The sequence below is a fragment of the Pelmatolapia mariae genome, linkage group LG23 (assembly GCF_036321145.2).
Source record: "Pelmatolapia mariae isolate MD_Pm_ZW linkage group LG23, Pm_UMD_F_2, whole genome shotgun sequence".
NCBI lineage: Eukaryota > Metazoa > Chordata > Actinopteri > Cichliformes > Cichlidae > Pelmatolapia > Pelmatolapia mariae.
The window spans coordinates 31,376,598-31,389,302 of record NC_086246.1 but is presented as its reverse complement, the minus strand read 5'-3'; the positions used below and the strand labels follow the sequence as shown (position 1 = coordinate 31,389,302).

Genomic DNA, 12,705 nt, shown 5'->3' with positions numbered 1-12,705 from the left:
CTCTCTCTCTCTCTCTCTCGCTGTACTTCAAGAACAGTTTCCCGTCTAAAAATCTGTTTTCTGCATTATTCGCTTCCTTGTTACGCACAAGTCTACCGTTGTTTACAGCGCTGTCGGCCGCTGTTTTTTTTTTTCATTTTACTTACTTCCGAAAAGAAAACCTAATTTCTGCCATTCAATACTGAACAAATTTAAACTTTTTAAAATTATGCAAAATGCTTAGCCGTGTCTCTAATAAAACCGCTGTAATGTCAGAGGTAACGTTCATATGGTTTTCTTTCGTTTTTGATGTACTGCAGAATATTTTTATAAAATCCCAGGCCAGGAAAACCACCTTCATGTTTTTCTGTGTTTTATCTTCAGCTACTTTGACACAAAGGCATCTGCTGTGACGCTCACACCTTTGATAAAGTCTTGCGTGTGTCAGCTTCCTTTTTATAGATACAAAAATATGTAAATGTACTGATCTGAATTATAATATTCCTGACTGTCAAAATTTCCCAGATTCAAATCGAATCGAATCGAATTGAATTGAATCAAATCGTGGATCGAATCGATTCGGGACCTTGTGAATCGGAAACGAATCGATTCTAGAAATCAGTGACGATACCCAGCCCTAGTCAGAACCACTAAAGTTACCTGACACTGAGACCTTAATTTCTCATAGTCGACCCGTGTCCTTTAATGCAGCGTGCTGCCTCATCTGCGTTGTTGAAGATTGACAGTGCTTGTCCGTCACGCCAGTATACATAGAGCCCTGCCGGATAACGTAGTGTGTGCTTGATTCCATCGCTGCGCAGGGTTTGCATCACACCATTAAAAGCGCGACGCTGGTTCATCACTTCGTTGGTGTAGTCTGGAAATAACATCACCTTGTTTCCTTTATACTTGCAGCCTTTTTGCATCCTGCAGGATCATCTCCTTCTCCTGAAAATGAATGCGGGCCAGGATAGTGCGTGGTTTAGCACCAGCAGTTGGTTTCGCTTGTAGTGCGCAGTGTGCACGATCAACTTTTATCGGATGTGGAAAGTGCTCCTTTCCCAGCAAATTCGGGATAAGCCTAGAAACAAAGTCAGTGGGCATACCTTTTTCCTCGTCCTCAGGTATGCCGACAATTTTGACAATGTGTCTGCGAGAGCGGGCCTCTAAGTCCTGGAGTTTGGTTTTGAGTTGGTTGGCGTGCTGAGTTAGGTCCGAACATTTGGCTTCTAGCGCTTCTATGCGCTCGTCCAAGGTACACGTCGCTTGTTCTTGACTTTCCATGCGGTTTTTCATCTCTTTCTGCTCCGAAAGGAGCGACTGAAATCTAGCCTCAAAAGTATCAAACCGCTCATCAATCTTAACCATTATAGACGTGGCCATTTCCCGACACATCTCCTTGCATAGGTTGTAGGTTCTGTCTTCGTGGGGGCCAGCCTCTGGTTCGGTAGCGCTACTGGTGCTAGCATTAGCCCCGCTAGCGGTGTTGCTAACATAGCCCTCGATGGTTTTATTCTTGCTCAGAGGGTTCGTTTTCGGTCTCATTGCGCAAAAATGGACAGTGTAGATCAGCCTGGAAACATTCACCCGCAGAAAATATCCGCCTGTGTAAGAATTTATGGTGGTTTTTTCAGTAAAAATATGAGTTTCGGTGGAGAGCTCATCTACATCCTACCGCTGCTCACTAGCACCCCCTAAGGTTTATTTTTTAGCACCTGACGGCTCTTTTTTGCTTCTCATCCGTAAATACTCTGCATATTCTTTCACGTGATTCAGTTTATTTTGAAAAGCCTCAACAGGATCTTGAGCTTCATTGTGAAAGGTTTATGTGGAAAATAAACAAGCAGACACGCGGTGGTTTTACCGTCATTGTTGCTAATGACAATGCATAAAAACAGGCGCTTGTCCTGTAGTGTGGTTATATTAAATATAAGAGAAAGAGAGAACTTTAAGAAATGTAATATAGCCACTACAGTGACCATCAAAACGATGAAAAAATATTGCCGTAAACAGTTTATTTTGCAACACCATGAAACAAACGATAGCGTAAAATGAAACAATAGATGTTTTTATATCGTCATCTGATATATATCATTATATCGAACAGCCCTAAGTGCTACTGGACGATAATCATTGTGGCAAGCGGGCTGTTGTTTCATAAAAACAGGAACAACGATGGACTGTTTGAAGCACATGGGAACCCCTGCTTGGGCCAGGGAGAGGTTTAAGATCACTGTGAACACCAGTACTAGCTGGTCAGTGCAGGCTTTCAGGACTCAACCAGGGATTGCATCTTGTCCTGCTGCTGTTCACTCTCCTGAAAGCTTTCTGTGAGGAAAGCTTTCACCATCTATTGGTTACCATCAAACACACTTCACCACCTCTTTTCTTCCTCTGTGCCATTGTTCTGTTCATTTGTTCTGTGGTAGACCGAGAAAGTATCGCTAGGTTCAGCAATGTCTCGGTGAAGCAGAGGATGATGCAGTCCCAAATGTGTCTCTGGAACTTGACTCTGGCCCTGAGGTCATCACGCTTGTTCTTGATGGACTGAACATTGGCTAGCAGTATACTGGGCATGCAAGCCCCTAGCATATGTTAATGTTTTTATGTTTTGGGTGCTATAGCACTGCAGTCTCCTGAATTTTGGGATAAATTAAGTATATCTTATGTTACTTTGATAATCTCTTGATGGGAGTCTGGTCTGTTTTGACAGACATCCAGAACAATTTTGTCAATCATCCTTAAAGTCATGTTGTTTATCTAGTGTCATTACCATGGAGCCGAGGCCACTTCAGCGTCATCATCCTGAATGATACGACACCATCTGCCGAAAAACATGCATGCTTCATTTGCATCTGTTTTGTTCTTCTTTTCAAACCAGTGACGCTGTCCACAATCTACAGCACAAGAAGTAAATAAAAACTTTGTTAGATGGTGAAACACAACAAAACTATTAACAGGCTAGATTGATCACTTGCTTCTTGAATTGTTCTCTTTCAGCTTTTTGGGGTACAGTGATTACCTAATGCTTGCTGTCACTGCCCATTAAGTGCACTCACCATCCTCTCCTTGTCCAAACGTGCGAGGACTGAAAAGGTTTTTCCTGTCCTGACCTAAGACGGAGCGCTCCCTTTCTTCGGTCACAGTTGTTTGCTCAGGCCCTAATAGCGGATCCTCTGCAGGAAACAGGTGGGCAATTGGAAAGGTAAGGGCCGGGTAAACAGGAGGATTTATTTAATAGTGGATTGCAGGTTTTTACTCTACCACATAGCTGCAGATCACAGTAGTCCATTGTTATATTTCCAGCAATCCTGACATAGCACCAGGGGCCCTCAAAGTCACCGTCAGGATTTCGGCACTTGTTGGTCTGCAGCTGAACTTCAGGGATAAACTCTTTGTCCTGACCGAGGGTTTTTACCTCCGGTAATGACCATGGCAGGCAGGTGTGACCTCCTATGGTAACACTTAGGTCCCCATTGTATTCTATACCATAATTGGGCAAGCACACTATAGGTTTGTGTGGTTTCATGGCCACAGTGGGTGGGACAAAGTCTTCACCTTTAACAAAAAATAAATAAATAGAAAAGACAGATCAGCTGATGGAACTTGGAGCTTAAACTACAGAGAAATATAATCCTAGATTGTATATGATCCCTGAAACACTCCAGGATGTAAGATGAGTTCAGCAGTGATGTGGAAACCAGAGACTGTGGAAGAAATTCAGTGACTTGTGAGCAGCTCATTTTAGGTGTTGACATGGCTTTCCAACATTACTAGCACAAGAGTTTCAACTTGCCTAAAATGGTGCAAGAATATTAATTATTATCATTTGTGACACAGGACCCCGTGAACATACATATACACGCACTGGCATCAGGTTGGATTAACAGTCCTTTTTATTTGTGGCAATGCAACAACCGTGGCGCCAACTCCTCTGCAGCCCCTATCAGCTGCTTCAGCACCACGGTGTGCTGCTCCGCCTGGTTGGATTAACAAGGGTGGATTAACAATCATTTTATTTGTGGCAATGCAACTGTGGTTTTTAGCCTTGATCAGCTCAGGACGCAGACACTCCTTGCTCATTGCCACACACTACTCTCCTGCCTGACTGTCACTATCAAAAAGAGCAGACACACAGTCAGTTAACCTGTGAGGTACACCTGTTCTTCCCGCCTCTGTGCCACCCTACGAGCTCACTGAAACCAGAAACCATCGCACCTCCTTTTTGGTCTTGGGGCACGAGCATGATGTTATTGCTGCTGTCTTCTCTACCTGAGGGCGCATCTGCTGGCCCCCCCAAGTGGTACCCCAGATACTGTAACTCCCTCCGTCCAACCGCACACTTCTTCGGGTTGGCCGTGAGCCCCGCCTGCCTCAGGGACTCCAGGACCGCGGCCACCCGCTGCACATGCTCCGCCCAGGTGTCACTATAGATGATAACATCATCCAGGAAGGTGTCAGAATATTCAATATTCCAGGTATTGTGTGGCCGCAATACCCGGTCAATGAGGCACTAGAATGTGGCCATGGCTCTGAACAAGCCAAACGGATTGGTACAAACCACAAATTGGTACAAACCGTACAAAGTGAAGAAGGCAGTTTTTTCCCGGGACAGACACGTGAATCTGCCAGTAGCCCTGCCAGTTCTTAAGTGTCTCCAGTGCCAGCGTGAAAAATTGGGCAATGCCCAACAAAGAGTTCGTTGACCCGGGGCATTGGATGCACATCAAACCGTGACACTTCATTCAACTTAAGATAGTCGACACAGATCCGTATTCACCCATTTTTCTTCACCACTTCAGAACTATGGGGTTATACCACCCACTGTGAGACTCCTCCTATTACTCCCAGCTTTAGCATCTCAGCAAATTCCTCCTGCACTAATTTTTTTCTTTGCTGCGGCAGCCTGTAGGGCCGTGAACGCACCATCACGCCAGGCTGCGTTTCAAAATGGTGCTCTATGAGAGAAGTACGGCCGGGGAGGGGGGAGAACACATTGGCGAAGCACGATTGCAACACTGCAACATCCGCTCTCTGGGCCTGTGCAAGATGGTCGTCACAATGGACGGAGGCAGGGATGGTGGATTTTGGCACCTTCTGCCCCAACTCATCTTTCTCCTTCACCAGGCTCACCAGAGAAGTGGTTTCACCCTCTCTCCAGGCTTTAAGGAGGTTGAGGTGGTAAATCTGTGTGGCTCCTCCCCTGTCCGACCATACTACCTTATAGTCAAAGTCCCCCACTCACCGTGTGACCATGATGGGTGCTTGCCACTTGGCAGCAACTCAAAGGGAGAAAATCCCGTGGAGGCCTGGCGCACCTCCAGCACTGTGAACAACAGAGGGTCTAATGAGCAATCCCAATTGCATTCATCCTTGTGAATTAACTTATGGATCATATCATGGATTTTAACGTTTTTATCGATTTTAACGTCTTATTCAGCTGATCCACCAACCCATCGCTCTGAGGGTAAATGGTAAATGGCCTGTATTTGTATAGCACTTTACTTAGTCCCTAAGGACCCCAAAGCGCTTCAGACGTTCAGTCATCCACCCATCCACACACACATTCACAAGCTACATTGTAGCCACAGCCACCCTGGGGTGCACTGACAGAGGTGAGGCTGCCGGACACTGGCCACCGGGCCCTCTGACCACCACCAGTAGGCAACGGGTGAAGCGTCTTGCCCAAGGACACAACGACTGAGACTGTCGGAGCCGGGGCTCGAACTGGCAACCTTCCAATTACAAGACGAACTGCCAACTCTTAAGCCACGATCGCCCCAGGGTGGTAGATGCTAGTCCGAATAGATTTAATGCCCAATAATCCGTGTAGTTTCTTCAGCTGAGACTGAAGCAGTCACTTGGATGAGTGAAGAAACACTTCTTCCACAGAAAACGCTACATCCAGATGAACAGAGTCAACTTTTGGGGAATCCGTATAGTTCCTTTAGTGTACGAGACATGAACAGTGTGCCCTGGTCAGTCAGTATTTCCTTAGGAATACCGACTAGGGAGATAACCTGAAACAGTGCTTGTGCCACGCTCCTCACGGAGATGGTGCACAGCAGCACCGCTTCCGGGTATCACGTCGAATAATCCACCAGGACTAATACGAAGTGATAGCCGCATGCACTCCGGTAAAATGGCTTGATGAGGTCTATACCAATACGTTCAAACGGGACCTGCATTAAGGGTAATAGACGCAAAGGTGCATTTGGAATAACCAGCTGGCACTCTGGGCATGATGCACACCATCAGCGCACATTGGCCCAGATGCCAGCCATTATATGCTCCACAGTTTTTTCACATCCCATGTGCCCTGCCGTGGTGTGGCACCAACAACTGGGTGTCTCATTTGTGCAAGCATTGCGACTCACTCGATAAAGCCTATCGTTCCGCAATTGGAAATGCAGGTAAGCCCGCGTGGCCTCAGAGCTGACCAGGTGACCAACAATATCCATCACTTGGTTGTAGGCTGAGTGTAGGGTGTCGTCCCGAGACTGCACCAGAGGAAAATCATCCGTGGGCCACACCACCGGAGGTGGTGGGACCTCCGTAGAAGGTCCCGCTGACCCCTCCCCCCCGGGGTCAATGTTGGACGACCCCGCACAGGCAAGGGCTAACTGCCGCCCTTACTCTATGCGTTTTGCCCTTGTACTTTAGCAGGGCAGGGCTAGCTCAGTAGGGTAGAGATGCTGCCCTATGATCTGAAGGTCGGGGGTTCGGATTCACAGAATGAATACCCTGAGGTACCTCTGAGCAAGTTACCGTCCATACACACTGCTCCAAGGGTGCTGCATTGGTGGCTGCCCACTGCTTCACTGGGTGAATGGGTTAAATCCAGAGGAGTAATTTCCTTATGGGGACTACCACATACACGTTATTATTATTAGCAACAGCGACACTACAGAATAACTTGTGAATGTCACCATGCACACATTTCACGTCCACCCACTCTGCTTCCAACAATGCCCCAGGGAGAACCAAACTTTGGTGGACCAAGGTCTACATGTAGCCCATGTCCACCAAGTTGTGGCGTATACCCCCTTGACACGTGACGTCAGTACGTCCCTCCTGGACCGGGGGTGGGTGCTGGAGCCGCGGCGACGAGGAACACCTGGCCCACCTCCATCATAGGACATTCCCACCATAGGTCCCCGTGCCGCCCACATTTCCAGCACTTCCAACAGCGGCAACTCCTCTGCAGCCCCTATCAGCTGCTCCAGCACCACGGTGTGCCGCTCCGCCTGGTTGGATTAACAAGGGTGGATTAACAATCATTTTATTTGTGGCAATGCAACTGTGGTTTTTAGCCTTGATCAGCTCAGGACACAGACACTCCTTGCTCTTTGCCACACACTACTCTCCTGCCTGACTGTCACTATCAAAAAGAGCAGACACACAGTCAGTTAACCTGCAAGGCACACCTGTTCTTCCCGCCTCTGTGCCGCCCTACGAGCTCACTGCGTCAGTCCTCCTCTGCAGCGGGCCAGAGACCACACCTCTGCCACATCATTGTATTCATAATCTTTACTCAGTGGCTGTAGCAGATACTTGCCACATATTGGTACTCTGCAGGTTTCTTTCTGGACAGATGGGTCTTTGGTAAAACACCAGGGTCCTTCTGGATGACTATCAGGGTTTCTGCAGAAATTCTCCTTCAAATTGCTGCCTGGCTCTGAAGCATTATACTCTCTGTAGACAGATAGGAAAACAAGGAATGAATTAATTACCCAAGTGGAGGAAGAATCCCAGTGTGTTGTTCTCCAGTTTGGAGAGAATGGAACCAGAAGACTGTCAGACTGGCATTATGTCTGCACTAATGTGGATGCTGTACTGATCTACTGTAAAAACAAAACTGTAGATTTAATGGTTCCTATGTCAGTGAGTTATGGGTAGTGATGAAAAGAATGAGATTGTGGACACAAGTGAGGGTTTAGCTTTAGATATAAGGTGAGGACTTGAGTCATTTGGAAGGTAATCAGGGTAGGAGTCAAGGGAGGAAGTTGCGGCATCTGTCCTAGCAGGACATTTGCTCTTCATTAGTTCATTCATTTTGTTTATTTCATTGATTACTGAGTTATGACTTGGGTGGTTAATCATTTTTGTTTTACCAGTTAGTTTGTGAGCTAGCCCCTTTAAATATGACTAAATTAAATGTCCTTTGTGTTTTTCTGCTTTTGCCTAGGTAATGAGTGATGAGCTGCTTTGCTTTGGTTATTTCTTACCTAATTTAAGAAGCTCCTTAGTTAGTTTCAGGACTGTAATTTTTGTTTTTATGTGGGGAATTGCTCAATTACCTAAAGATAGGATGTGGAAAGCCGTGTATCCAGTGTTGACACAATCTGCCCGACTGTGTGATGCTGATGTCTCCTTCGTAGTTCACACCATTATCCTGAGCAGAAATACACTGACCTAAGGACAGACACACACTCTGTGTTAATGCACGCTAGTTAACTGTTTTATATTGCATTTATATTCACCTTTTATGCATGTTCTGATGAGATAGATGTTCTTTGCTGTTCTTGACATCTGAGTTCCTTTACAGTCTGCAGAACAAATAGACAGACACAGTGAGATGATTGTGTGCTCCCTTTGTGTGCTGTTCTTGACTTTGTTCGTGTTTGCAGTGCAGCTCACAGCTGAAATAACTCTGGTGTACAAATAACATGAAAAATTAAACTCTGCTTGCATCCAACTGCGCAAAGTTTAACAGAAGCAAAAAAAACTTAACAAGATTGAACAAAATCAAATTAATTCAAACCATGAGAAAGCATAGAAACACTCAACGAATTCTAGGTTCTATTCAGAAACACAACAAAGCTAAACTGGACTAAAACAACCATCCATCCATCCACCCACCCACCCACCCATCCAAACACCCACCCACCCATCCGTCCATCCATCTATCCAGATAAACACAAACAACTCTGTTTTAGAGGGGTGGACACAAGTGTCCTTGATTACTCTGGTGGGGGGAAGCAGTGCGCTATCTGCAGTATGTATAGTGCGGCTAGAGCGCTGCTGATTTCAGCTAAGGATATTGTGGGTGTTGCAACGAATACTTTAAGGACCTCCTTAATTCCACTTCTTCCATTGAGGAAGCAGACCGATCACCTTGGTGTTCCCTGGACAGTGGAGGAGGTGGTCGGAGAGAGGGAGGTCTGCCTCCGTGACCAGGACACGAAGGAGCAGAAGAAAATGGATCGATGGATGAATGTTTTGTTTTATTTTGTCTAAAAAGAATATAAGAATTTCCTCTGATACACTGAATGACTTTGGAACTGTTGTTTCTACAAAACAAGAAAATTGAAGAAAGAAATGTTTTTCTTATTTAATATAATAAAATATAGTTATGGAAAATATAGTTTCCCTGTAATTAAAAAAAAATCATACCTATACTTATCTCTTAGTATTAAATATATATGATGTTTAAATGCAGTATATCTCACCCAGGTATTTGCTCCAGAATTTTTCCTGCAGGAAGAGAGATTGTTGTGCAGTTAGACTTTGAACTGTCTCAGAACTGTTAAAACTTCTGACGCAGAGAGAAGTAAAGACATACTGCTTCAACTGGCTGCTTGAACACCTCTCCGGCTTCTTTGTGGTCACAGATTTCCTCCACACACTCTCTCTCCAGGTCTGATGTGAAATAACCTTATATGATATGAAATAATTAATTGTAGTGAGTCAATTTTTCTTTCTTGGTGTGTTTTCTAAGGACATTGTCAAGATTTAAAAGCTATTGATGTTTCTTCTTTTCGGTATATTCTTGGCAAAGGAGAATAATCCACATTTTAACACACTATGATCGTGAGGCATCAATAGACACAAACATAGAGAGCACCTGTAAAACATTTTGTGGTCATTTTGTGTCTCTTCACAGTAGTTTGTTGTCTCTGCTTGGCTCTTTTTGTTTCTTTTTGATTTGCTTTCCAAAATAAATGCTAACATTCAGCACAGTCTCTGCCCACCTCCAGTCAACAAAGACTCAAAGCTAATATTGTTCCAAACTTGCAGCGCAGGAGAGAAATAAACCTGCTCCCTATACACACATTTATTTTGGTCAAGTAGATTTTATGAGTGTTTCTTTCAAATGTTTGTTCAATTCAGTAGACTCAGCATCATATGAATGGTCAAGATGTCAAACAATAGCAGATGTAATAATGAGGATAGAATCCGCTGTTTGGTCACCTGCTTTCATCTCCTCAAACATCTGATTGGCTCGTCTGTTCCGGACCAAAACCTGTGATGCGAGGTGGCTGCTGAGAAAAACTACAACAAAGATGGAAAATCAGTTAAACCCTTCCAGCATTACCAACATGACACTATATTTCTTCCATAACTCAGCCTCCAGTTTAATTTAAAATCTGTTCTGTAGTCACACAAATGATCAAATGCAAGATGACCTGGGACTGTTGAGCAGCTAGAATCCTCTATCAGACAAAAATGGGACAAAATTCCTCTTTCAAAATCACATCAGCTGCTCTCCTCATCCCTGATGTTTACATACAGTTGATAAAGGAGAGGAGAGCTATACACAGGTAAACACAGGCCTTTCAGATGTGCTGCTGCCATCAAATTCAACATGAGGTACGGTTTTTGAAATAGCACATTTACTTAGCGTAAACATTTCACATGTTTTCTAAGTTCTATTTTTTGATAAAATATATTTTTGTCTGTTTTAATATAAACTTTTTGGGATTGGATTTACACAAAAATGCATTCTGTGGTCCCACAAAATGCATTTTTCTCCTTTTTTTTCTTTCTAATATCAGTGAAGATTTTATCATATTCAAATGGCACAATATGCATTATAGATGAATTGCTACGTATATACATACATATACATACATATATTCAAACCAAAGTACAATTTTGATCTAGATTATTCATATTACTGTTATTGTACACACTGCAAATACCCTTGATCCTACATTAAAGAGGAAAGGAGTTCATTACCATGGTTTGCTACACAGCTGTGCAGGAGAAACAGCAGCAGAACAGCAGCAGGTTTTGATGTTGGTTCCATCATGATTCAGACCTCTGAGCAGAACCTCAGAACCAGATCCAGCAGTACTCAGTGTGTCCTTCTTTGTTTGTCCGTCTCTCTCTCTCTGTCTGTCCTCTGGAGGGGGGGATTATGGACCAAAGGGTCAAAGTTTGAGCCAGACTGATAAGTCGGTTATGTTTAAAACTACATGTTTACTTTTTCTCAACAACTCGAGTCCTACTGTGAGTTAATATTGCTGTAGTTTAACACAACGGCTCTGAAACTATACATGAATTATTGTTTGGTATTAAAACATATGAAATTCATATGACAAGTCACAATTTACAAAATAAGAAGTCCCTAAAAAAATCTTAAAATGTCTTGATTTGGCCTGTACCATCATTGGGACATTTCTTACATTCGAACACCTGCAGTGTTTTTGATCGTTTAATAATAATAAAACCAGTTGTTCTGGTCTTTCATTACAGGCGAAAGCTATCACCTGGCAGTAGATAGATTCAGTTATCATAGTCTTGGGTTCCTGAAGTCAGCGAAAAGATCCATCGTTCTGTCCAAACCCATCATACACAAAAATTATTCAACATTTAAAATAAGATTTTATTTAAAATGTTAGGTCAAGTTCATTATTGGAGATGACACAAACCCTACTCCTATGGGCTGATTTGGTTTTCTCTAAAATACAAGTATGGAGTTAGGCATCACCACTCACAGTTAATATGCACCAATGTGTTAGGGCTACAATGGGTTTTTGTTTTGGCCATGTGCTCAATAAGCAACGCTCCAGAAACTAGATGTTACATTTCAAATAAATACTCAAATTTTGACATCAGACTTTCATTTGGGTGTGGAAATGGCCCTTAGCTCTTTCACCTCCAGTAAGTCAATTTTTCAACCACAGCAGGACATCAAGAAAAGACCACCATCAGTTGTTTTCAACGTCTGATGATTGGTGACTGGAGATCAGTTGAAGGTCATATCTCTCACCAACAGGGACAGTCTCCAACCCTTCTCAGAACCTCAATATGTCAATCAGTTAAGAAAATGGCTGGATGTTCAGTTTGCAGTAACAGTGATTTAGAAGGAATTCGTGTAATTCCATGATCCCATCAGAAGGTGCAATTTGTACTGCTGTCAAAGATTTGCTGTTATATTCTGTGTGAAACTACAGCTTGGAGTACATACACACACTGCCATTACTATTTAGTCCCACACCTAAAGATAAAGCAGCAGCCATATTAGGAGGATTTTAAAGCAAAAAAGCTTTGGCTGTTGTTCTCTTTTGAAAAAAAAATACTATGGCAGCTTATTGCTAATGTTTGTTTGTTTTTCAGAGTTCTGAGTTTTTCTCTGTGTCTTCTTTTAAGTCACATATAGTCAGTGAGGTATCATTCTGAAGCCCAAACCCAGGATAAAGAGGTTCAGTGAATGTGGTGTTGAAGGTGTGAATGTGGTTGAGGCTGTCAGAAGAGACTCTGTAGAAGGACAGAGTGCCAGCAGCAGCATCTGTTACGAGTTCAAAATATTGGGGATGGATACAAGAGGAAAACCAAAATAACAACACTGGTCCGGCCGGGTCAAGTCAAAACGATGATTTTAATGAACACACGTGTGGGAGACAAAGACTGCACGCAGACAGCAAAACTCTCTCACCGAAAACCGCACAACAATAGTTTTTATGAACATCAGGGTATTAGAACGCCCCCTCATGCGTA

The 12,705-nt window shown here is 43.7% G+C and overlaps 1 protein-coding gene across 1 annotated transcript in view; it reads right to left on the bottom strand.

Moving 5' to 3' along the window:
• Positions 1-11,014, bottom strand: part of LOC134620373 (prothrombin-like) — a 40,408-nt gene extending 29,394 nt beyond the window's left edge. Inside the window, exons 1-10 of the mRNA XM_063466531.1 lie at positions 10,942-11,014; positions 10,174-10,254; positions 9,545-9,636; positions 9,432-9,456; positions 8,463-8,528; positions 8,280-8,394; positions 7,538-7,674; positions 3,244-3,537; positions 3,039-3,155; positions 2,753-2,876 (exon numbers count right to left, since the gene is read on the bottom strand). Of these exons, the coding sequence (XP_063322601.1) occupies positions 2,753-2,876; positions 3,039-3,155; positions 3,244-3,537; positions 7,538-7,674; positions 8,280-8,394; positions 8,463-8,528; positions 9,432-9,456; positions 9,545-9,636; positions 10,174-10,254; positions 10,942-11,014 (1,124 nt within the window). The remainder of the gene's footprint in view (positions 1-2,752; positions 2,877-3,038; positions 3,156-3,243; positions 3,538-7,537; positions 7,675-8,279; positions 8,395-8,462; positions 8,529-9,431; positions 9,457-9,544; positions 9,637-10,173; positions 10,255-10,941) is intronic.
• Positions 11,015-12,705: the final 1,691 nt, after the last annotated feature.